The sequence below is a fragment of the Neolamprologus multifasciatus genome, chromosome 8 (genome assembly GCF_963576455.1).
Source record: "Neolamprologus multifasciatus chromosome 8, fNeoMul1.2, whole genome shotgun sequence".
Taxonomy (NCBI): domain Eukaryota; kingdom Metazoa; phylum Chordata; class Actinopteri; order Cichliformes; family Cichlidae; genus Neolamprologus; species Neolamprologus multifasciatus.
In genome coordinates this window covers 18,773,618-18,790,294 of record NC_140446.1, presented here as the reverse complement: position 1 = coordinate 18,790,294, position 16,677 = coordinate 18,773,618, and the positions used below count along the sequence as shown (strand labels likewise).

Genomic DNA, 16,677 nt, shown 5'->3' with positions numbered 1-16,677 from the left:
ACTTAGCTCATCCTTGATGAGATGTTCTGCCACAATATATGAGGTGTTTATATTCCCCAATTTCTTCAATATCCAATCATCACCCACTCACCCCTATTTCCACCTTTACTTGCAGTCGCGTTCCCCTCACACACCCTTCTCAAGGCGTGCTCATAGATGGTCTAAACGAGCATCGTCTAAACGAGCATCGTCTGCACTCGCCGCGCTGCAGGCATTCAGCAATACTCACTACACTACTCGAGTCAACCCACACACACCTCATTCTGCCTCCTCTGATCGCAAAGTAGCTACCCAATGAGCAGAGACAATATGAAACGTATCGTCCAAACAAAAGCCAAGAGAAACACAAAGAGCGAGTGGGACGGGAGTGAGCAAGAGAGCTGGAAATGAGACAAAAGTCTGTGACAACATGAAAAGCCAATTAAGTGCTTCGTCATGACAGAACATCTCATCTCTTTATTGTACATATTGTGTTGCTCTGTAAGACGTTAAATGAAAATACCAAGTTGGTACCAGACTGACACCTCTCACTGATAAATGGTCTTCATTGAAGGTTTACCTCAGCCCCCCCCCCCCTCCACACTGTCTGTTAAATTCAAAGATGACTTTAATGATACATTTTAAAACACTTTGATATGCCGTGACAAAGCTAAGATCTCATTATCTGCAGAAAAATCTCCATTGTTAATGTTTCAAATGGAAGGTAATAATGATTACATGCACAAAAAAAAAGCCATAAGATGTGGCGTGCATATGTAAAACTTTGAGGAAATTACTTTAATTTAGCCATAAACTATTGCACTCTCCGCACCATACATATGGGTATAAGTATGTAGATGTTGTCTTGTCATTTCTAATATTTGATAAACAGAGTGTAGAATATTATTGAGGAAGAAAAACCCTAAACAATGTGTCAAGTTATCGCTAAAACCCTTTTATAAAGTGACAAACACAACCTGTAGTGCAGGAGACCCTGGTTTGGTATATGACATATGAGTTAATGTACACTGATAGGACACTTTATTAGGTACAGCATTAAGTTGTTCTCCCTTTGAGCTCAGAAGTGCCTGCTGGCATTTTGCTCAGAGAGTCTTGCCCACATTGACATGAAAGCATCACACAGTCTCAGTAGGTTTATCAAGCTGCACATTTGTGATGCGCAGAATGACTTAAATCAAATCAAATGCACAACGACATCCTCAAATCTACTTTTTGATTCAGAGACCACCGCGACAAAAGCGACAAAAGCAGTTGCAGCTGAGCAGCAAATGCTGAAGCGTTATATAAAAGAAGTCAGTTAAATAGCTCTCAGTAAGTCAGCATGTTAAGCTCAGTAGTGTGTCTCCTTATAAACCTCAGAAGAGATGACCTGCCATTAAAGTGGCACAGCTGAATTCACCTTAACTCGTGTGTTTTGACTACATTTGTAAAGTGAAAACAAGCTTGATATTTATTTAATGACGGTTCAAGTGTTGTCGGGATGGCAGATAATGTGATCCGCACCAAAGCATCAAGGCAGGTTAACAAAGTAAGACGAGGAGATAGATTTCCCCATTTACAAGCATCTAATTACCTTTATCGTAGGCCCTTAAATACAACATTAGATCTCCACCTCCTGCATTATTCTTTACCCTATCATTTCCCCTTTTCCTGCTCCCACTGTTTCTCGCACCATATTTCCCCCAGGGTCTCTCTGAAACCCCTAAATAATGCACGCCGACTGAAGGGCTGAAAGGGGTTCTGTGATGGATCACTTGCCTCTTTCTGGAGCTCATGTATTCTTCTGGTACTGAAGCAATGACACCGTTCTCAGGTGAATCTCTAAATATCTATATTTACACCAGACAACCTTTAATAAGAACCACTTTTTTTTTCTTTGTTCCACTTTTTAGTGTGGTATCACTGCTAAAATGGGTCGTACGACAGGTTTGGGATTTTTAGGTTGAAGGTTTTCTTATGTTGGTTACAATGTTTATTTCTGAGTTAACATTTTTGCTGAAAATCAGTCTGTAGATACTCTACGGCATTATCACTTAATTTACTTGCTTATGGTTTACATTCAGTTCTATTCCTTCCCTGTTTTAGTGCCTGATAGTAAGCTGGTGTTGTTTTAGACCCTCATGAGAATGCTTATTGATTGTCTGTAGTAACTATTGGGAAAGTGAAAAAATGTCCCTGAGAAAAAAGTTCTCAGCACCCTGAAAGTAACTGTTTGTCTACATAAAGTCTACTCATTAGATAAAATGAAACTCTAAGGATCCCCATGGGGGGGAAAAAAAAGTCTAAGTCAAAGGCAAAGTCTAAAAATAGCACATCAGCACAAACCCCCCCCACTAAATGTCCGCACGGTAGTGGAGAGCTAATTATTTGAGCTTCTTTTGCAGCAACAGCACCTTTGCTGTCATCGAGTTGACCATAAAATCCTCTGTATACCAAAATATTCCAGAATCAAATGTGAGGCCATCTGTCCGGCAGCTAAAGCTTGGCCAAATCCAGGTCATACATCTGGGTCTGTGATGCAATCACAGCAGCAAACGTACAGCTGAATGGCTGAAAACGAAAAGAATCAAGGTGTTGTAATGGAGCAGGCAAAGTCCAGACCTCCAGTTAAGACAGCTGTGTATGAATTAAAGTTCCCAAACCTCAATGAACTGAAGCAATATTGTAAAGACGAGTGAGCCAAAATTACACCCCAATTATGTGAGAGACTGATAAAGCCATGCAGAAAAGGATTACAGGGACAGTACTTTGTCACTGAGGTAACACTGTTTGAAGAAAGAAGCAATAATCCCACAAATTGAACAAATGCATCAGTCTGATTTCAGTCTGAAGTGGTAATGAATTCCTCATCAGAGAGCATCTGTTTGCAGGTTCTTGTGAAATGTTTTATTTGTGAGTCGGACTGAATTTAATCATAACCAAGCTGATTTTTGTATAAAGATCACAGAGTTTGTGTTACCTGAACAATTCTGGCACTTGTACCTTGACTGTGGTCCACTAAATCGGGTAAAGCTAGGTCAAATTTCTTATGAATGAACTCGCTGAGCTGCACAAGAATTAAGGATTAAGTGTGGCTGACCCCTGGTGGATAAAGAGATCAGTTTCGGTGCTTTCCTAGTTTGGAGTTTAATTTCACTTTGCACAGTGTCTCTTCTATTAAATTTGTTAAGGGGGGAGAGTCATCTCGGTGCGCCCTTTCTCATGGTTTCAAAAAATATTGTATGTAATGAGCTTGAAATATTTACAATTTCTTCATTTGAATATGGTTCGCTTTAATTCACTTCTGTTGTTTCCTAAATCAACCATCAGTCATCCACACAATCATGATCACATTTTAACGCCCACACTTATTGGCAGGTTTGACTTTTTGTAGAGAGCCTTGTTTAGTTAATTGTGATGTTGTTACAGGCTCATCTTACCACTGTCTCCTTGTCTGACCCCCATCATTTAAGAGATTACTTTACAGGCGATGTCCCTTGAGGTTTCCTTTACAAACCTTATTTTCCGCGTGCGTCACAAACTGGGTCCATGTGATTGAAACCCACTGTTTTTCTTTCCCCGAGGGTTTGGGGAGAGGGCTATGTACCTCCATGTTTGAACCAAAGCTATTTAAACCTACAAGGGCTCTGTTCACTTCTAAAAACGCCAACGCCACAGCCTGAGGTTGTACCCTCATGTGTCAGCCGCTCAACTGACGTCACCCAAAAGCACTTGCACACTTCCCTTAATTTGGCGTTCACTGAGCTCCATCCTGTGGCTGCATGCGGGCTAATGTGACACTAGAGGATAAGCAGAATGACCTCTAACTGTCTTAAAAGAGAACAGGCATTTTATAGACAAGGTGACCCAGTCCACAGGGTGACTGAAAAGGACCTGATAAAGTATGTTACAGCTCAACGTCACACAGCACGGTATCACCAGAGAAAAATACTGAACTGTAAGTGCATGCCCCACTGAGATTACCAGAGGGCATGTTTGCTGATCTGCATTTTTTGATTTTTTTTTTTTTACACTTCCTTCAGGAAAGTGGGGCAAAACATAAAAATGTACTCTGGTCCCCACAGAATAGATCAGCTACAGAGGGCTTTTCAAGTACTTTTGGGCTCCAGCCAGCACACTGAAGTGTACCAAGTTACTGTAGTGGCTCATCAGTCATAGAACTTAATGACCTTATATTTACAGTGGTATGAAAAAGTGTTTGCCTCCTTCCTGATTTCCTATTTTTATATGCTTGGTACACTTAAATGTTTGACATCATCAAAGAAATTTAAATATTAGACAAAAATAACACAAGTAAACACAAAATGCAGTTTCTAAATAAACGTGTTCATTGTTAAGGAGGAGAAAAAATCAAAACTTTCATGGCCCTGTGTGAAAATGTGATTGACTCCACCTTGTAAAAACATTGGTTAACTGTGATTAACTACATATTTTGCAAAGTTGAGTTCAGTTTCACTGCCACACCAAGGCCTGATTACTGCCAGACCTGCTGAATTAAGAAATCACCTAAATAAAACTTTTCTGACAAATTGAAGAGATCTCAAAAAAAGCAACACAAAAGCAGAACTTTTTGGAAGGTTTGAGTCCCGTTACATGTGGCATAAAACTAACACAGCATTTCAGAAAAGGAATGTCATACCAATAGTAAAGTGTGGTGGTAGTGTGATGGTCTGGGGCTGTTTTGCTGCCTCTGAACCTGGAATTCTTTTGTCTATCAAAACATCTTGAAGGTGAATGTCTGGTCATCTGTTTGTGACCTCAGGCTGAAGGGCATCTGGGTTCTGCAGCAGGACGATGATATAAAACACACCATCAAGCCCACCTCTGAATAGCTGAAGAAAAACAAAATGGAGCCTTTGGAGTGGCCTAGGCAAAGTCCTGACCTGAATCTGATTGAGATACTGTGGCATGACCTTAAAAAGGCGGTTCATGCTCGAAAACCAACTGACTCATTGTCAGTTATCGCAAATGCCTGATTGCAGTTGTTGCTGCTAAGGGGGGCCCAACCGGTTATTAGGTTAAGGGGGCAATCCCTTTTTCACACAGGGCCATGCAGGTATGGATATTTTTCCCTTTTAATAATAAACAACTTCATTTACAAACTGCATTTTGTGTTTACTTGTGTTATCTATGATGATCTAAAATCATTTACATGTGACAAGCATTCAAAAATTAGGAAATCAGGAAGGAGGCAAACACTTTTTCACACCACCATAACACAGAAATATTTTCCCTTTTAAAGATGAACAAGTTTCCTCTTGTTAATAAAAACACTGATTGTTTGCTGTAAAGTTAATTGGCTTTCTTGGATTATTAATTCAAATCACAATTTCATCCTTTATTGTGCATTTAGTGTATTTTATAAATTGCACATGCATAATACCTGCTGTCCGTGAATGAGAGGTGTTCACTGATCAGAGCAAGTAAACTTTTAAAGAAAGCAGAATATTTGTGATCATTTTACAGGGAGAGCGAATGCTCTTTAGCCTGTGCTGAAAAATGACTCAGTATTCAGTCAACAATAACATGAGTCATATTAGACATGGATCACTGACCCCACCTGCAGGTCATTGCCACTATAATCAATATGCGAGTTATCCCCAAATGGAACTGAAAGCGATGCACGCCCCGAGCTGTTCTTTCTCTGTATTCTCTGTGTCATTATTATGGGGGCTCGAGGTAAATAAAACATATCAAAGCAAACTGCTCTCATAGCATTCTGGGTTTTTTTACGAGATTTGAGATACAGCTGCACAGACTGGGTCAGAGGAAACCATACTGAACCACAACAAAGCTCTAAAAATAGAGAAATAGAGAACGATGTATAAATTGATCCTGTACTGCCATAAGGAAATAGAGATAGAGGATACAATGCTTGTGAAAGTACAATCTGTGTGCTTTAATTCCCTTTTCTTTAATTTTTCATTAACTAAATTTAAAGCTAAAAAATATATGGTCCTTACAAAATTGATTATTAGAGAATATTTAGTGAATTTCATGATTTCTGACAGTGAGTTTAAAATAGTCTGGAAATCCTCCACATTGAGACAATTTTATTAATCAAATAAACTCAACAATAAATAAAATATACAAACTTGTATGCCATTAGAAAGTGGTACAGTGGGAGCTTTCCTGGGCTGAAAGGAATCTGACACTCTTCACCTACAGTTACAACTCCTGATTGTGTTTTGAAAAAGAAAATACAATGAAAAGTGGCTTTATCCTGAATGACGTGCGTTCCTGCATCATTGAGTGCTTGCAGCATCTCGACTGCAACGGCACTCTAGTTTTCTCTCCTTGGTAACTTGAACTCTTGACAAAGATCGGGGATGTCGAGCATCAGGTCTCATCATGTGACTGTAAGTAAATTGGTTTGGCCTGTTTCCTCAGGCGCTGCTGTGCTCGTAGCTTCCTGCCCTTCTGAGTTGCCAGTCCCATGGGTGGTAGATACGTCTGCAACACACACAGAGTATGCAAATAAAATTCCCCCAAAACAACATGACCCATTATGGTCTAATAAAGTGTAATTACTTACAGCTCTTGGATATGGGTTTCTGTAATGAAGACCTTTAAAAAAAACAAAAAAAACCAACGTGTCAGTGACAACGTTACATCAAACTATAAACAAATTATAAAATAAAAGCCAAGAAAAATCATTGTTTGGGTAAGTATGTAAGAGCACAACATAGTACTTTTCTCATGCTTTCGCAGGCTTGTATTGTTATTTTTTCTCTGCAGTTTCAACCACGATTTTTTTTATCCAAACCATTCAGGTCATCAGGTCAGCTTTGCTGCTTACTCACGCTTGACATGCTGAAAACCTTTCAACTGACAAAGACTCTGTGTGTGATGTGTAAGAGTTGCGTAAACGTGGCACTGGATTATTGTTAACCTTTTCAGAATGTTTGTGCACGTCAGATGTTTCAGTACATTCAGTCAACAACACCATTCTGCATGCTTTCAGGCTGAAGACATCCCAAAATCACTGATACAACTGAATTAGAAAGGTTACATACTATCAGTATATTTCCCTGAGAAACATGAAAATCAAAAAATGGTGTTGCTACTATTGTGGCCTTTTGACATGCTCACTACATAAAAAACAACAACTTGCTGCTTTTCTCCATTCTTACCGATTTCTATCCTTGCTTCACATTCTTCTATACACTTTCTTATTGATTCTTGTTCTGTGAGCTGAAAAACAAAACAACACACAAAGTCTTAAAGATGCTATAAAGCCATTTTCAATTTTTAAAAAAAATGCATATTAGAGAGCAGAGTGTTGTTCACACCTTTTGGTTCTGTCTGAACAGAGTGCGGGCCTCCTGCAGTATGTACTTCCTCTCTGTCTCTGTGTCACTCGCAACACCACTCTGTGCTTGCCAGGTTCGGGCAATGCGAAAAACACGCATGTACAGCGACAACACAGTGGTACGGGTGGAGGCAGTCATCGGGGCTCCGAATCTGAGGAAAAAAAACAAAAGATACCTGCAAAATAAAGTTTTTACTGCATTATCTGTTTGTGTTCCGTCCCCCACATCGTGCCCCTGAATTAGATAAGCTGAAGATGGATGGATGCTCTTTACTTACAGCCTTTATTACTCGATTATACCACTGGTGGTTAGTTAGCTAGATGTGACATTACTTATTGCTCTTTTCTTTAACTACTAGAGCTTTACTGCACAATTGCGACATGAAGTACGTTATAATGAGAAACATAATAATGTGCATGATAAGCAAGCAATTAGTAAATGAATATATGAACATCTTTCCAGTACTGTGCAAAAGTCTTGAGTTTAATCCAATAGAAATGTCAAAGATAACACAGCATCTTTGCATTAACAAGGTGATTCCCGAAAAGCGATTAGCTGAAAACTTGGCATAGCTCTCCATGGTGTCCAAAGGGTCCTTAAAAAAACTGAGGAAACTAAATTGGTGTAGGGTGAAAATATCCCTTACAAACTATCTAGAGCAGGTGAACAGTACCTGAATGTCACGTCCTTAAGAAATAGGGAAAAAAATCCAGGAAAGACCAGACAGAGGACCTGAGAGATGCATCTGGCTCATTAGTCGATCCATCAACCGTTCACTGAAGCCACATTAAAAATGGTCTCAAGAAGCCTGGGGTATGCCAAATTACACAAGAACTGGACTGAAAAATCAGTGGCAACAGAGCTTAATGCAGAGGAATCCAAATTTGCAAATTCATTTACAAATCATTGTTACTCTATGTACAAAGGAGGTCAGTAGAGAACAATGACAGTGAGTGTCTACAGCTCTCTGTGAAATGCCATGGATTGGCCTCCAGAGCATGGACCTCAACATGACTGAAACAGTGTGCTTGAACAGAAAATAAAAAACAAAACAAAAAAGAGATTTGAATGTCTTTCAAGACGCCTGGAGAACTATTCCTGGAGACTACTTAATAAAATGGCAAGAAAGCTGACTAAGAGACTTCAGGATGTTGTTGTGTTGAAGAATAAAGGTGGTCATATCAAATATTGACCTTCAAGGCCTGCAAAACTCGGTTTAGCCTTATATACTATATTTCTATTATATAAATTATTTTCAATTTTCCTTGCAAAATATAAAGAAAAGACTTGCACAGTACTGTAGTTTTAGATTTTTAAATTATAGTTAAATATAATAGCCCCATTCAACGCTAGATGCCACTAAAATCAACACTGAGTTATTAAACAAACTGTTACATGACTGACGGAGAGGTATTAACTGTATGTTCTAGTATGCGCGCAGACTGAATGACGTTGTATATTAAATAAAACCATTCTCGTTATTTGTACTCAGTTTTATCATCAATTGCAACCTTGAAGCTAGCTCTTATTGTGACTGACCTAAACGTACAAAGACAGGGACATTAAATTAAAGGCAACGTTACTGCCTGTCACATTAACAACTTGAATTCGAATTGTCGCGAAATACTTTAATTAACATCACAAACGAAGAATTGACATACCGCCTGTGTCTGAAGAAGAGGCTAATTTACCAGCCGCTTGCTAGGACAGTCGCCTAATGATGACGCTTACCCATGGCTAATCGGGAAGAAGCTAAATAATAAACACAGACATAAAAGAGTTCACATACTTTTAGTCAAAGTTGTATTTGTTTCACTTGTTAGTGGATAAAAAGTAGAAATAAGGCAGAAATTAATATAAACACCTCCACAGTTCAATGTGTATGAGCGATTGTAATTAATTTACAGTGGGGTTTTTGAGTCATTTTTCATTTTGGATATTACTGTGATCTACAAAACATCGACTTTTTTCTTGTCATATGAATACTTCCATCAATTGGTTAAAATAAAAGGATGTACGTTAGCGTCGCAGACGCGAGGATCAGCTGTTGGGTGCTTGTAGGCAGGGAGGAAGTGATGCAGGAAAATGTCCATAATGTAGCTCCACTCAATGACTAAAAGGGGGAAGCACAAAGAAATTGGGTGCTTTAGTTCGAGCTGGCGTTTTAACTCACACCTAACAGCGAACACAACTGAAGATGGACTCTAAAGCTAGTTGCTAGCTTGTTGCTTATTTATTTTCTAAGCGTGGAACAGAATTCAACATTGATGTGGAAGTTTTTTTTGTGATCAGCTGCTAGCTAGTTAGCTAGCAATCTGAGTTAACGCGACGAGTTTGCTTCAGTTCGTATTTTTTTGCTAACTTCTTTAACTACTTAATTTCTTCAGCCATTCACAAAGTGATGTACATCCACACTCGATTGAATGTGTTTTCCCCTAAAGGTAAGTTTTTTACGGTGATAATTTTGTTATTTCTTGATGTCTTAATCGAAAAATACCTAGCATAGCCGAGAGCTAACTTTTAGTTAATCGAGCTGATGCTAGCTAGCTATGACGACGTCGCCAGGGCCGGGCAGTTGGGATGGAGCTGTTAAATGGCCCGGTGCGGTGATCTAATGTGGCTCAATAGCAGCTTAACAAGGACTGCCATCTGAATTTGTGTGTAATAGTTAAAAGTCCGAGGTGCGGGTGATAATTTAATGGCGGTTTACACTATATTTTTGAGTGTTGTACTTGTGTTGTTATACTCACCCTCCCAACAAACGTTAACTTGATTGAAATGATATTATTGTAGATGTTAGTAAAGGGCCGCTGAGGATATATCGATATAACAGTGTTGCATATGTAACACAGTCGTATTCCAGTTCACCTCGGGACGAGCTAATAATCTGGTTAAACCACTGGCTGTATAGGTCACTAGGCTGCTTAGTGTTTACTAACTCCAGTGCCAGCTTATTGCGGATTATATTTGGCCAAATAAACAAAATGTAATAAATAGAAATTCAGACGGCCATCTGAGCTTAGTTAGGTGAACTTGGCCATAGCAGACCTGAGAGAGATTTGCCCCTACATGCCCCATGTATTGATCAGGACTGGCTTTTTGCCCTGATGTTGAATACATGCATTAAATATGAAGTCAAGGGTCGTATCACTGTTAGGTCAGTGATCACTGCAAAAAGTAGAAGTTGGTTTGAGAAGTTTCCTGAATTTGTGGCTTTTATATCACAAACTGGAATATTGCAGCCCTTTTGAGATGTAGTTCCTTAAAACCAACGGTGTCAAAGCCCAGCTTTTCACAGTTCACAGTATGCAACATAGATAACTTATTTGCAGTTATAAACAAGTAAATGAAAAATCCTGAAATAAGGCAAACTCTTTGCAAGTCCTCAAATTACATATCCATAGCATGTTGACCAAAATAGACCTGCAGGTTTGGAAATGATGAGCTATCACTTTCTGCTTATGATGACAAGATAATGTGTCTTTTCAGCATTGTGGATGGCAAGGTCACAATGATGGAGCTCAGTAGAAAGACAATGCCATCTGAAGGATTGTAAGTCAGCTATTTTATTAGTTATCAGACACATGATCACCTCATGTTTTTCCGTCTGACTGATTAATTTCATTAACATGCATTCATCAAAGAAACATTTTTTAAGTTAAATGGGTAGGTAGAGAAAGCAGTTTACAAAGCAAGCTTTAGTTAGATTAATGTAAACTCCAGTTTAGTTGCAACTTGGTCAGTATCTCATAATCTTGTATGCCTTTTGTGTTTTTTGCCACATTTTACTTGTTAGTCCTTTAGAAAACCTAGAAAGTCCTGTATGCTAACTTGCAAGATGCAAAATATTAGTATAAAAAAATCCTAACTATATAGAGCCAGTGTAATTAACATATGTTGCTGTAAAATCCTAAAAAAGACATGGATAACCATAGTAGCCCTGTATTCTTGGTCCATGTTTGGTGTTTTCAGTGTTTTCTATTTTTCATCTGCTTTCATTATTGCTAGTAGAGAATGAAGAAGCAATATTGTGCAATAATCTACTGCTTAGTATAAAAGGAGGTAAAACTTCCTCTGTTCAAAGAGAACCCCCCCCCCCCCCCCCCCACACACACACACACACACCGTTTATGTGAACACACCACAGAGGATGACCTATAAATGCAGTTATTTGTATCACAATATTTATACAATTGTATTCCTATTTTAATTACCTATAACTAACTCTATGGTAATTTCAAGAAAAGCTCCTACAGCCGTCATATAAGAGTTATATAGGTCTTCTAGCTTAACACACAACCCACCGGTAGGCTTCTGTGGTTAAGGGTGATACTCCTCTTGTACTACTTTTGACAAGGTTTCTATGGTAACCCGAACAATGTTTAAGCATTGTATTCAGCCTATAGATTATTTTTGTTTTGCTTTGTTTTTCAGGGTTTTTAAATCTTCCCATTGAAGACTTGGATCGTGGTAGATTTAGCAGAGGTAGCTTGACATTTTCTGTGTTCCTCTGTACTAATATCCACATTTTAACTTTTTTGTTGAGAGTTGCTGGGTGTAACTTTTTATTCTTAATAAATGTTCTTCCCCCTCAGGCTTGAGGGTATGTTGAGACGTCTTGTGAGGCCAGAGAAGAGGCGTCTAGGTGGTTCAGACGGGGACTGAAGGCGAGGAGGAAAGACAGACGAGGGACCGGGAGGAAGACATGGGCCAGTGTGTCACCAAGTGTAAGAATCCGACATCCTCGCTCGGCAGCAAGAGTGGAGATAAGGAAAGCGGAGGAAAGTCCCACAAGAAAGGTGGCAGCGCTGGTGGTGTCGGGAGCCACAAAGAGGATCCTGGCACCCAGTGTAGCAAAACCACCAATGAGCTGTCAAATGGCACCAAACCTTTAGAGGTCACAGTGGAGACGCCCATCATCACTGCAGGGGACACACGCAAGGATGAGCTTCTGGATGGAGACGGGCTGTCGGTCAAGCGCATTGAGGAGCTGTTCTGCTGTTACAAAGATGAACAGGAAGATGCCATCTTGGAAGAGGGCATGGAGAGGTTTTGTAATGACCTGTGCGTTGACCCGGCTGAGTTTCGTGTCCTGGTTCTTGCCTGGAAGTTTCAAGCAGCAACCATGTGCAAGTTTACAAGGTAAGGTGGAGTTTTGGAGAACAGGGCGTGTCGTCATTATCCATGTTTGTCAATCAGGATAAACTAGCATGACCACTACACAGTTATTGCTTCTGTGTGATTATAATGATACTGATAAGTATGTATCTTTGTCTGATGTGACCACAGCACATAACTGTTGCTCTTATTTGTTTGTCTGACAGGTGTTAGACGATGAAAATGCTCATTAAAACAAGATTGCCGAAGTCCACATTTTTAAAAAGTCAGATTCATTTGTCACAGCTCATTCCTGTTAGTTAGTCTCACCATGTTTCACATCTTTCTTCATTGTAAGTCAAGCAAATAAAGGTCAAAAAGGGGAAAAAAATAGTTTTCCTTTTAAAATCTCAAATGAAATTTCCCAAGAAATGTTCTTCCATGAAACCAGTCCTTTTCTTCTCTGTAGCACATTGTCAGAAACATGTGATTAAGTTAGGCGGGATCCCTCTGGAATGAGGACAATCGCTGTATTATTGATGGTCTATTATATACAGTTTGATTACTGTGGGATTTGTTTACAGTGACACATTCAGTCTGTGTGATTAATACTTCCTAACTTGTTATCCATTTAAAAAACATTAAAACTGTTCTCAGACAGCCAGCAGTTTCCATCACTGCAGCAGCGTACAGTACAGTGTTGGCTGCTGGCTACTTCTAGTTGTAGCAGCAACTACGTCATCGTCGGCTGCTGTCAATATAATATAATCTCATCATGTGGATATATAGAGTGGGTTGCGCTTCAGAGGGAATGATAAGGGAATGTAATGAAGTTTTTTTTCTTTTCTTAAAGTAGTATCTTAGAAGTTGTCATTGATTAGATCAGACTTTGAAGCTGATGTTTCTCCAGTGTTCTTTTCATGGATTTTTCTGTTTGTTCTTGGTAAATAGATATGCCCTTCAGATAGCTCAGGACCTGCAGTATCTTCTCCTGAATTGTTTCTTCTTGGGTTGATTCAGTGATTGCCAGTGAGCCACAGAGGCAGTTTTTTCTTTCTTTCTTTCTTTTTTTAAAAAGTTGTACCATTGTGAACTCCCAATAGCAGTAGCACAGAGCGCTGGCAACCTTCCCTCTCCTTGCTATGTTTACATTCAAAACATTGTAGGGATTGGTGGAATAACCACTCACAGCCTGGGCAAACGTTTAAACCCTCCTAACACAGATTTGCAAACAGCATGTGTGAGGCAGTTGTTATAGAAAAGATCACTTTGCTTCTTGAGTAGGTAGCTTTTTACAGATACACTACTGCATTAGTGCTGTTGGTGCTGTGCTTGACAGGAGATTAGATTTAGAGTTAAAGGTGAAAACACAGATTATTTTTCTATTTCATGTAACTCTTCTCCTTAATTTAAAGCAGCCCATTTGTTCTCTTTTCTGTCTCGAAAGTTGACAAGTTCCTTGTGTATTCTGACAAATCTCCATTCTCCGTATGGCTCCTGCAACTACTGTGAGCCATGAAAGGCGTGAGGGTGAACCAAATTGTTGCAGGCAAACACATTGTGCATCACTAAGCTGTCCACTGAGCTTGGAGATTCGTTATACTGACGTCCAGTCATCGGCATGAGTGATGAGAAAGCTTGCTGCCACCCTCTGCTATTAGCTCACCATTTGGCAGTCGCCTTTAATGACAATATGATGGTATCAAAACACAGATGATTGCTCGTCCCTAATGCTGGCTAATAAGAGAGACAGTCCAAGTCTCCTGACACAGATTTCCACGTCTGTACTGTGTAACACTATTTGCTGGAGTTGCACGTTCTCCCTGTGCCTGTGTGGGTTTCCTCCCACAGACCCACACACACATTAGGTTAATTGGTGATTATAAAATAGCAGTGGATGTGCAGTATAAGATAAATCAGTGTATGGATGACTGGTTGAATGTGACTTGTGGTTTAAAGCACTTCAAGTGGTAAGTAAGACTAAAGCGCAATCTAAATGTGTGCCATCAAGCTGCTGACAGACTAGTAAGTAGACTGACTCATCTCCAGGAAGCTGCATGTCATAAAGACAAACTGATGAACAGTCTTCACATGACCTATGATCAGGCTCTGTGTTCTTAAGGCTGGTGTGGTAACCATTAAAGAATTAAATCTGGGGTATGATAAACGTCTGGGTTAATAAAAATGGAAAGCTAAAATGACTAGTTATGATCACACTTGGTTACTTTTTATGCATTTTTCTTGGGGAAGTCAATAGGTTCTTAACTGCATGTGCTTATGTGTGTGAATTTAATACTGTTCCCCTATTTAAGCTATTTAAATAGCATGTTTTTAGGCAAAGATTGTCACATGCTGTTAACCACTATATTTTGCACCCCTAATACCTAGCATATGTCCCTATTAATGCTTTTACATATATAAAAACAGCTTAGAAATAGTATAACAAGTCAAAGAATACAGAATTACAGCTATAACAACATATGACAGAGTAGAATTTTACATACTTGATTAATAACGATCTCCTTATCGCAACTAAATGTGACAGTCCCGTCTTCTCTCACTAAATCTCAATTTGACTTTCTCCCTTACCAAGTCAGCTCTTTAAAGGTGACGATCAGTTATTCCTGTTATGCGCTCATTCTCAAAAGTATAAGTCTCAAGCTGGTCCTCACAGAGGTAGCCATACAACCACTCGCCGAAGGGACACACGGGAAGTAGATCGTCTGCAGTTGAATAGAGCTGCCTATTGGCATGGTCGTTAGTCCATCCAGATTTTGAACTCAGCACTTTTCTATTGAGAGGCTTTGGACAGTACCAGACTCTGGTACCCAACATGTTTCTTTGTGATCTGATGCTTACTGAAGCTCTTTATATTACATTTGAGTTTTAAAAAAGCCTGCTGTTGTAGGGGTCAAAGAAGGTATATCTGCCTGGGTCAGTGCTCTCAGCATGAAATGACTGTAATATTATTCAAAGCTGCAATGAAAGAATGAAGTTTTCTATAAATTTGATAATGTGTTCTTAAATAGTACAGGGATTTGTCACTGGTGTTTGTAGTGTTAAAGATAAAGCCTGGTGATTGCCTGAGATGTCTTCACAATGTTTTGTTGTACATTTTCTGCAGATTTAGGTCTTAATTCAGTCTGCTTGTGCTCATATGGCTCTATGGAAAAGTAAATGGATTTTTTCTGGTGCTTATCTTGACTGGAAATTGTGATTGTGATTGTGATTCTGATGTCAACGCTTCTCGTGTTTGCATCACCAGGAAGGAGTTTGTCGAAGGATGCAAGGCTATCCAAGCAGACAGCCTCGAAGGCATCTGTTCACGGTTCCCCTGCATGTTGCTGGAGGCCCAGGGTGAGGAGAACTTCAAAGACCTGTATCGCTTCACCTTCCAGTTTGGCCTGGACGCCGAGGAGGGGCAGCGCTCGCTGCAGCGCGAAATTGCCATTGCCCTATGGCGGCTGGTTTTCACGCAGGACACACCTCCGATCCTAGAGCGCTGGCTGGACTTCCTTTCAGAGAACCCCTCAGGTATTCGGGGCATCTCAAGGGACACGTGGAACATGTTCCTCAACTTCACCCAGGCGATTGGGCCTGACCTGAGCAACTACAGCGAGGACGAGGCTTGGCCCAGCCTCTTTGATACGTTTGTAGAGTGGGAGCTGGAGCGCAGGAAAAAAGAGGAGGAGCAGGCACTAACAGCAAAGGAGGAAGAGGAGAGGTGTACTGAGACAGACTGCTCTCCCACCTCAGATAGACTTGAAACAGAGGGAAGCCGCGGCTCACAGACGTGGGGGGGCCACTGACCAGAAAACAAAAAAATATTTGTAAAGGAGGGAAGGATACAACCTATATGAGTGAACTCTACATCTGTGAATCAATGGATGAATATTAGTATTACCATAACAGCTGTTCATTTTGCTCCCCTTTTTCTGTTGGGGTGGGGTTTCTGCTTTTCCAACCCTGTTTTTTGGTTTTTCAAAGGGCTCCAAGAACTGTTGTGTTTAACGCACTTCTATTTAAGTTATTGTTTTATTCTTCTGTCCTCCCATATTTGGGTTTTGTTTGTTTTTAGTAATTGGACAAGAAGTCCATTTTAACATACAACTACCTACCACAATCCAGCAAAATTAGCTCTTTTTAAAGCTCTGTTTCAAAGGGCAACACACGAGGTTCCCCCCCTACAATTACAGAAAGTGGATTTCGACCTGTTAGTACCACTCATCTTGTACAAGGAAATGGTTATTATAATAATAATAATAAT

The 16,677-nt window shown here is 39.8% G+C and overlaps 2 protein-coding genes across 6 annotated transcripts; one reads left to right on the top strand and one right to left on the bottom strand.

Annotated features, from left to right (window-relative positions):
* Positions 1-6,038: 6,038 nt before the first annotated feature.
* On the bottom strand, positions 6,039-9,098 carry lyrm1 (LYR motif containing 1). Of its 4 annotated transcripts, none has more exons than XM_085169861.1 (5): positions 7,987-9,098; positions 7,293-7,464; positions 7,134-7,194; positions 6,536-6,567; positions 6,039-6,453 (listed from the first exon to the last, which is right to left on the bottom strand). In XM_085169861.1, the coding sequence occupies exons 2-5, from the start codon at positions 7,449-7,451 to the stop codon at positions 6,340-6,342; spliced, it is 366 nt and encodes a 121-aa protein (XP_085025987.1). In that variant the 5' UTR covers positions 7,452-7,464; positions 7,987-9,098; the 3' UTR covers positions 6,039-6,339. The 4 variants fall into 4 exon arrangements, with proteins under 4 accessions (XP_085025987.1, XP_085025988.1, XP_085025990.1 ...); XM_085169862.1 differs by having other exon boundaries at positions 8,941-9,096; XM_085169864.1 differs by having other exon boundaries at positions 7,293-7,488; positions 8,975-9,095.
* Positions 9,099-9,229: 131 nt separating this feature from the next.
* On the top strand, positions 9,230-16,432 carry dcun1d3 (defective in cullin neddylation 1 domain containing 3). 2 transcript variants are annotated; one of them, XM_085169858.1, is made up of 5 exons: positions 9,230-9,754; positions 10,803-10,865; positions 11,748-11,798; positions 11,909-12,455; positions 15,676-16,432. In XM_085169858.1, exons 4-5 carry the CDS (start codon positions 12,019-12,021, stop codon positions 16,217-16,219), a joined length of 981 nt encoding a protein of 326 aa, XP_085025984.1. In that variant the 5' UTR covers positions 9,230-9,754; positions 10,803-10,865; positions 11,748-11,798; positions 11,909-12,018; the 3' UTR covers positions 16,220-16,432. The 2 variants fall into 2 exon arrangements, with proteins under 2 accessions (XP_085025984.1, XP_085025985.1); XM_085169859.1 differs by lacking the exon at positions 10,803-10,865.
* Positions 16,433-16,677: the final 245 nt, after the last annotated feature.

What these genes read in the sequence shown, in the direction of transcription:
- dcun1d3 (XM_085169859.1), top strand. Translation starts at nt 12,019, where the DNA reads ATGGGCCAGTGTGTCACCAAGTGTAAGAATCCGACATCCTCGCTCGGC. An exon ending in ACCATGTGCAAGTTTACAAG is followed by an intron (nt 12,456 to 15,675) that starts GTAAGGTGGAGT and finishes TTGCATCACCAG; the next exon opens with GAAGGAGTTTGTCGAAGGAT.
- lyrm1 (XM_085169861.1), bottom strand. Translation starts at nt 7,451, where the DNA reads ATGACTGCCTCCACCCGTACCACTGTGTTGTCGCTGTACATGCGTGTT. An exon ending in TGTTCAGACAGAACCAAAAG is followed by an intron (nt 7,195 to 7,292) that starts GTGTGAACAACA and finishes TTTGTTTTTCAG; the next exon opens with CTCACAGAACAAGAATCAAT. An exon ending in GAAACCCATATCCAAGAGCT is followed by an intron (nt 6,454 to 6,535) that starts GTAAGTAATTAC and finishes TGTGTGTTGCAG; the next exon opens with ACGTATCTACCACCCATGGG.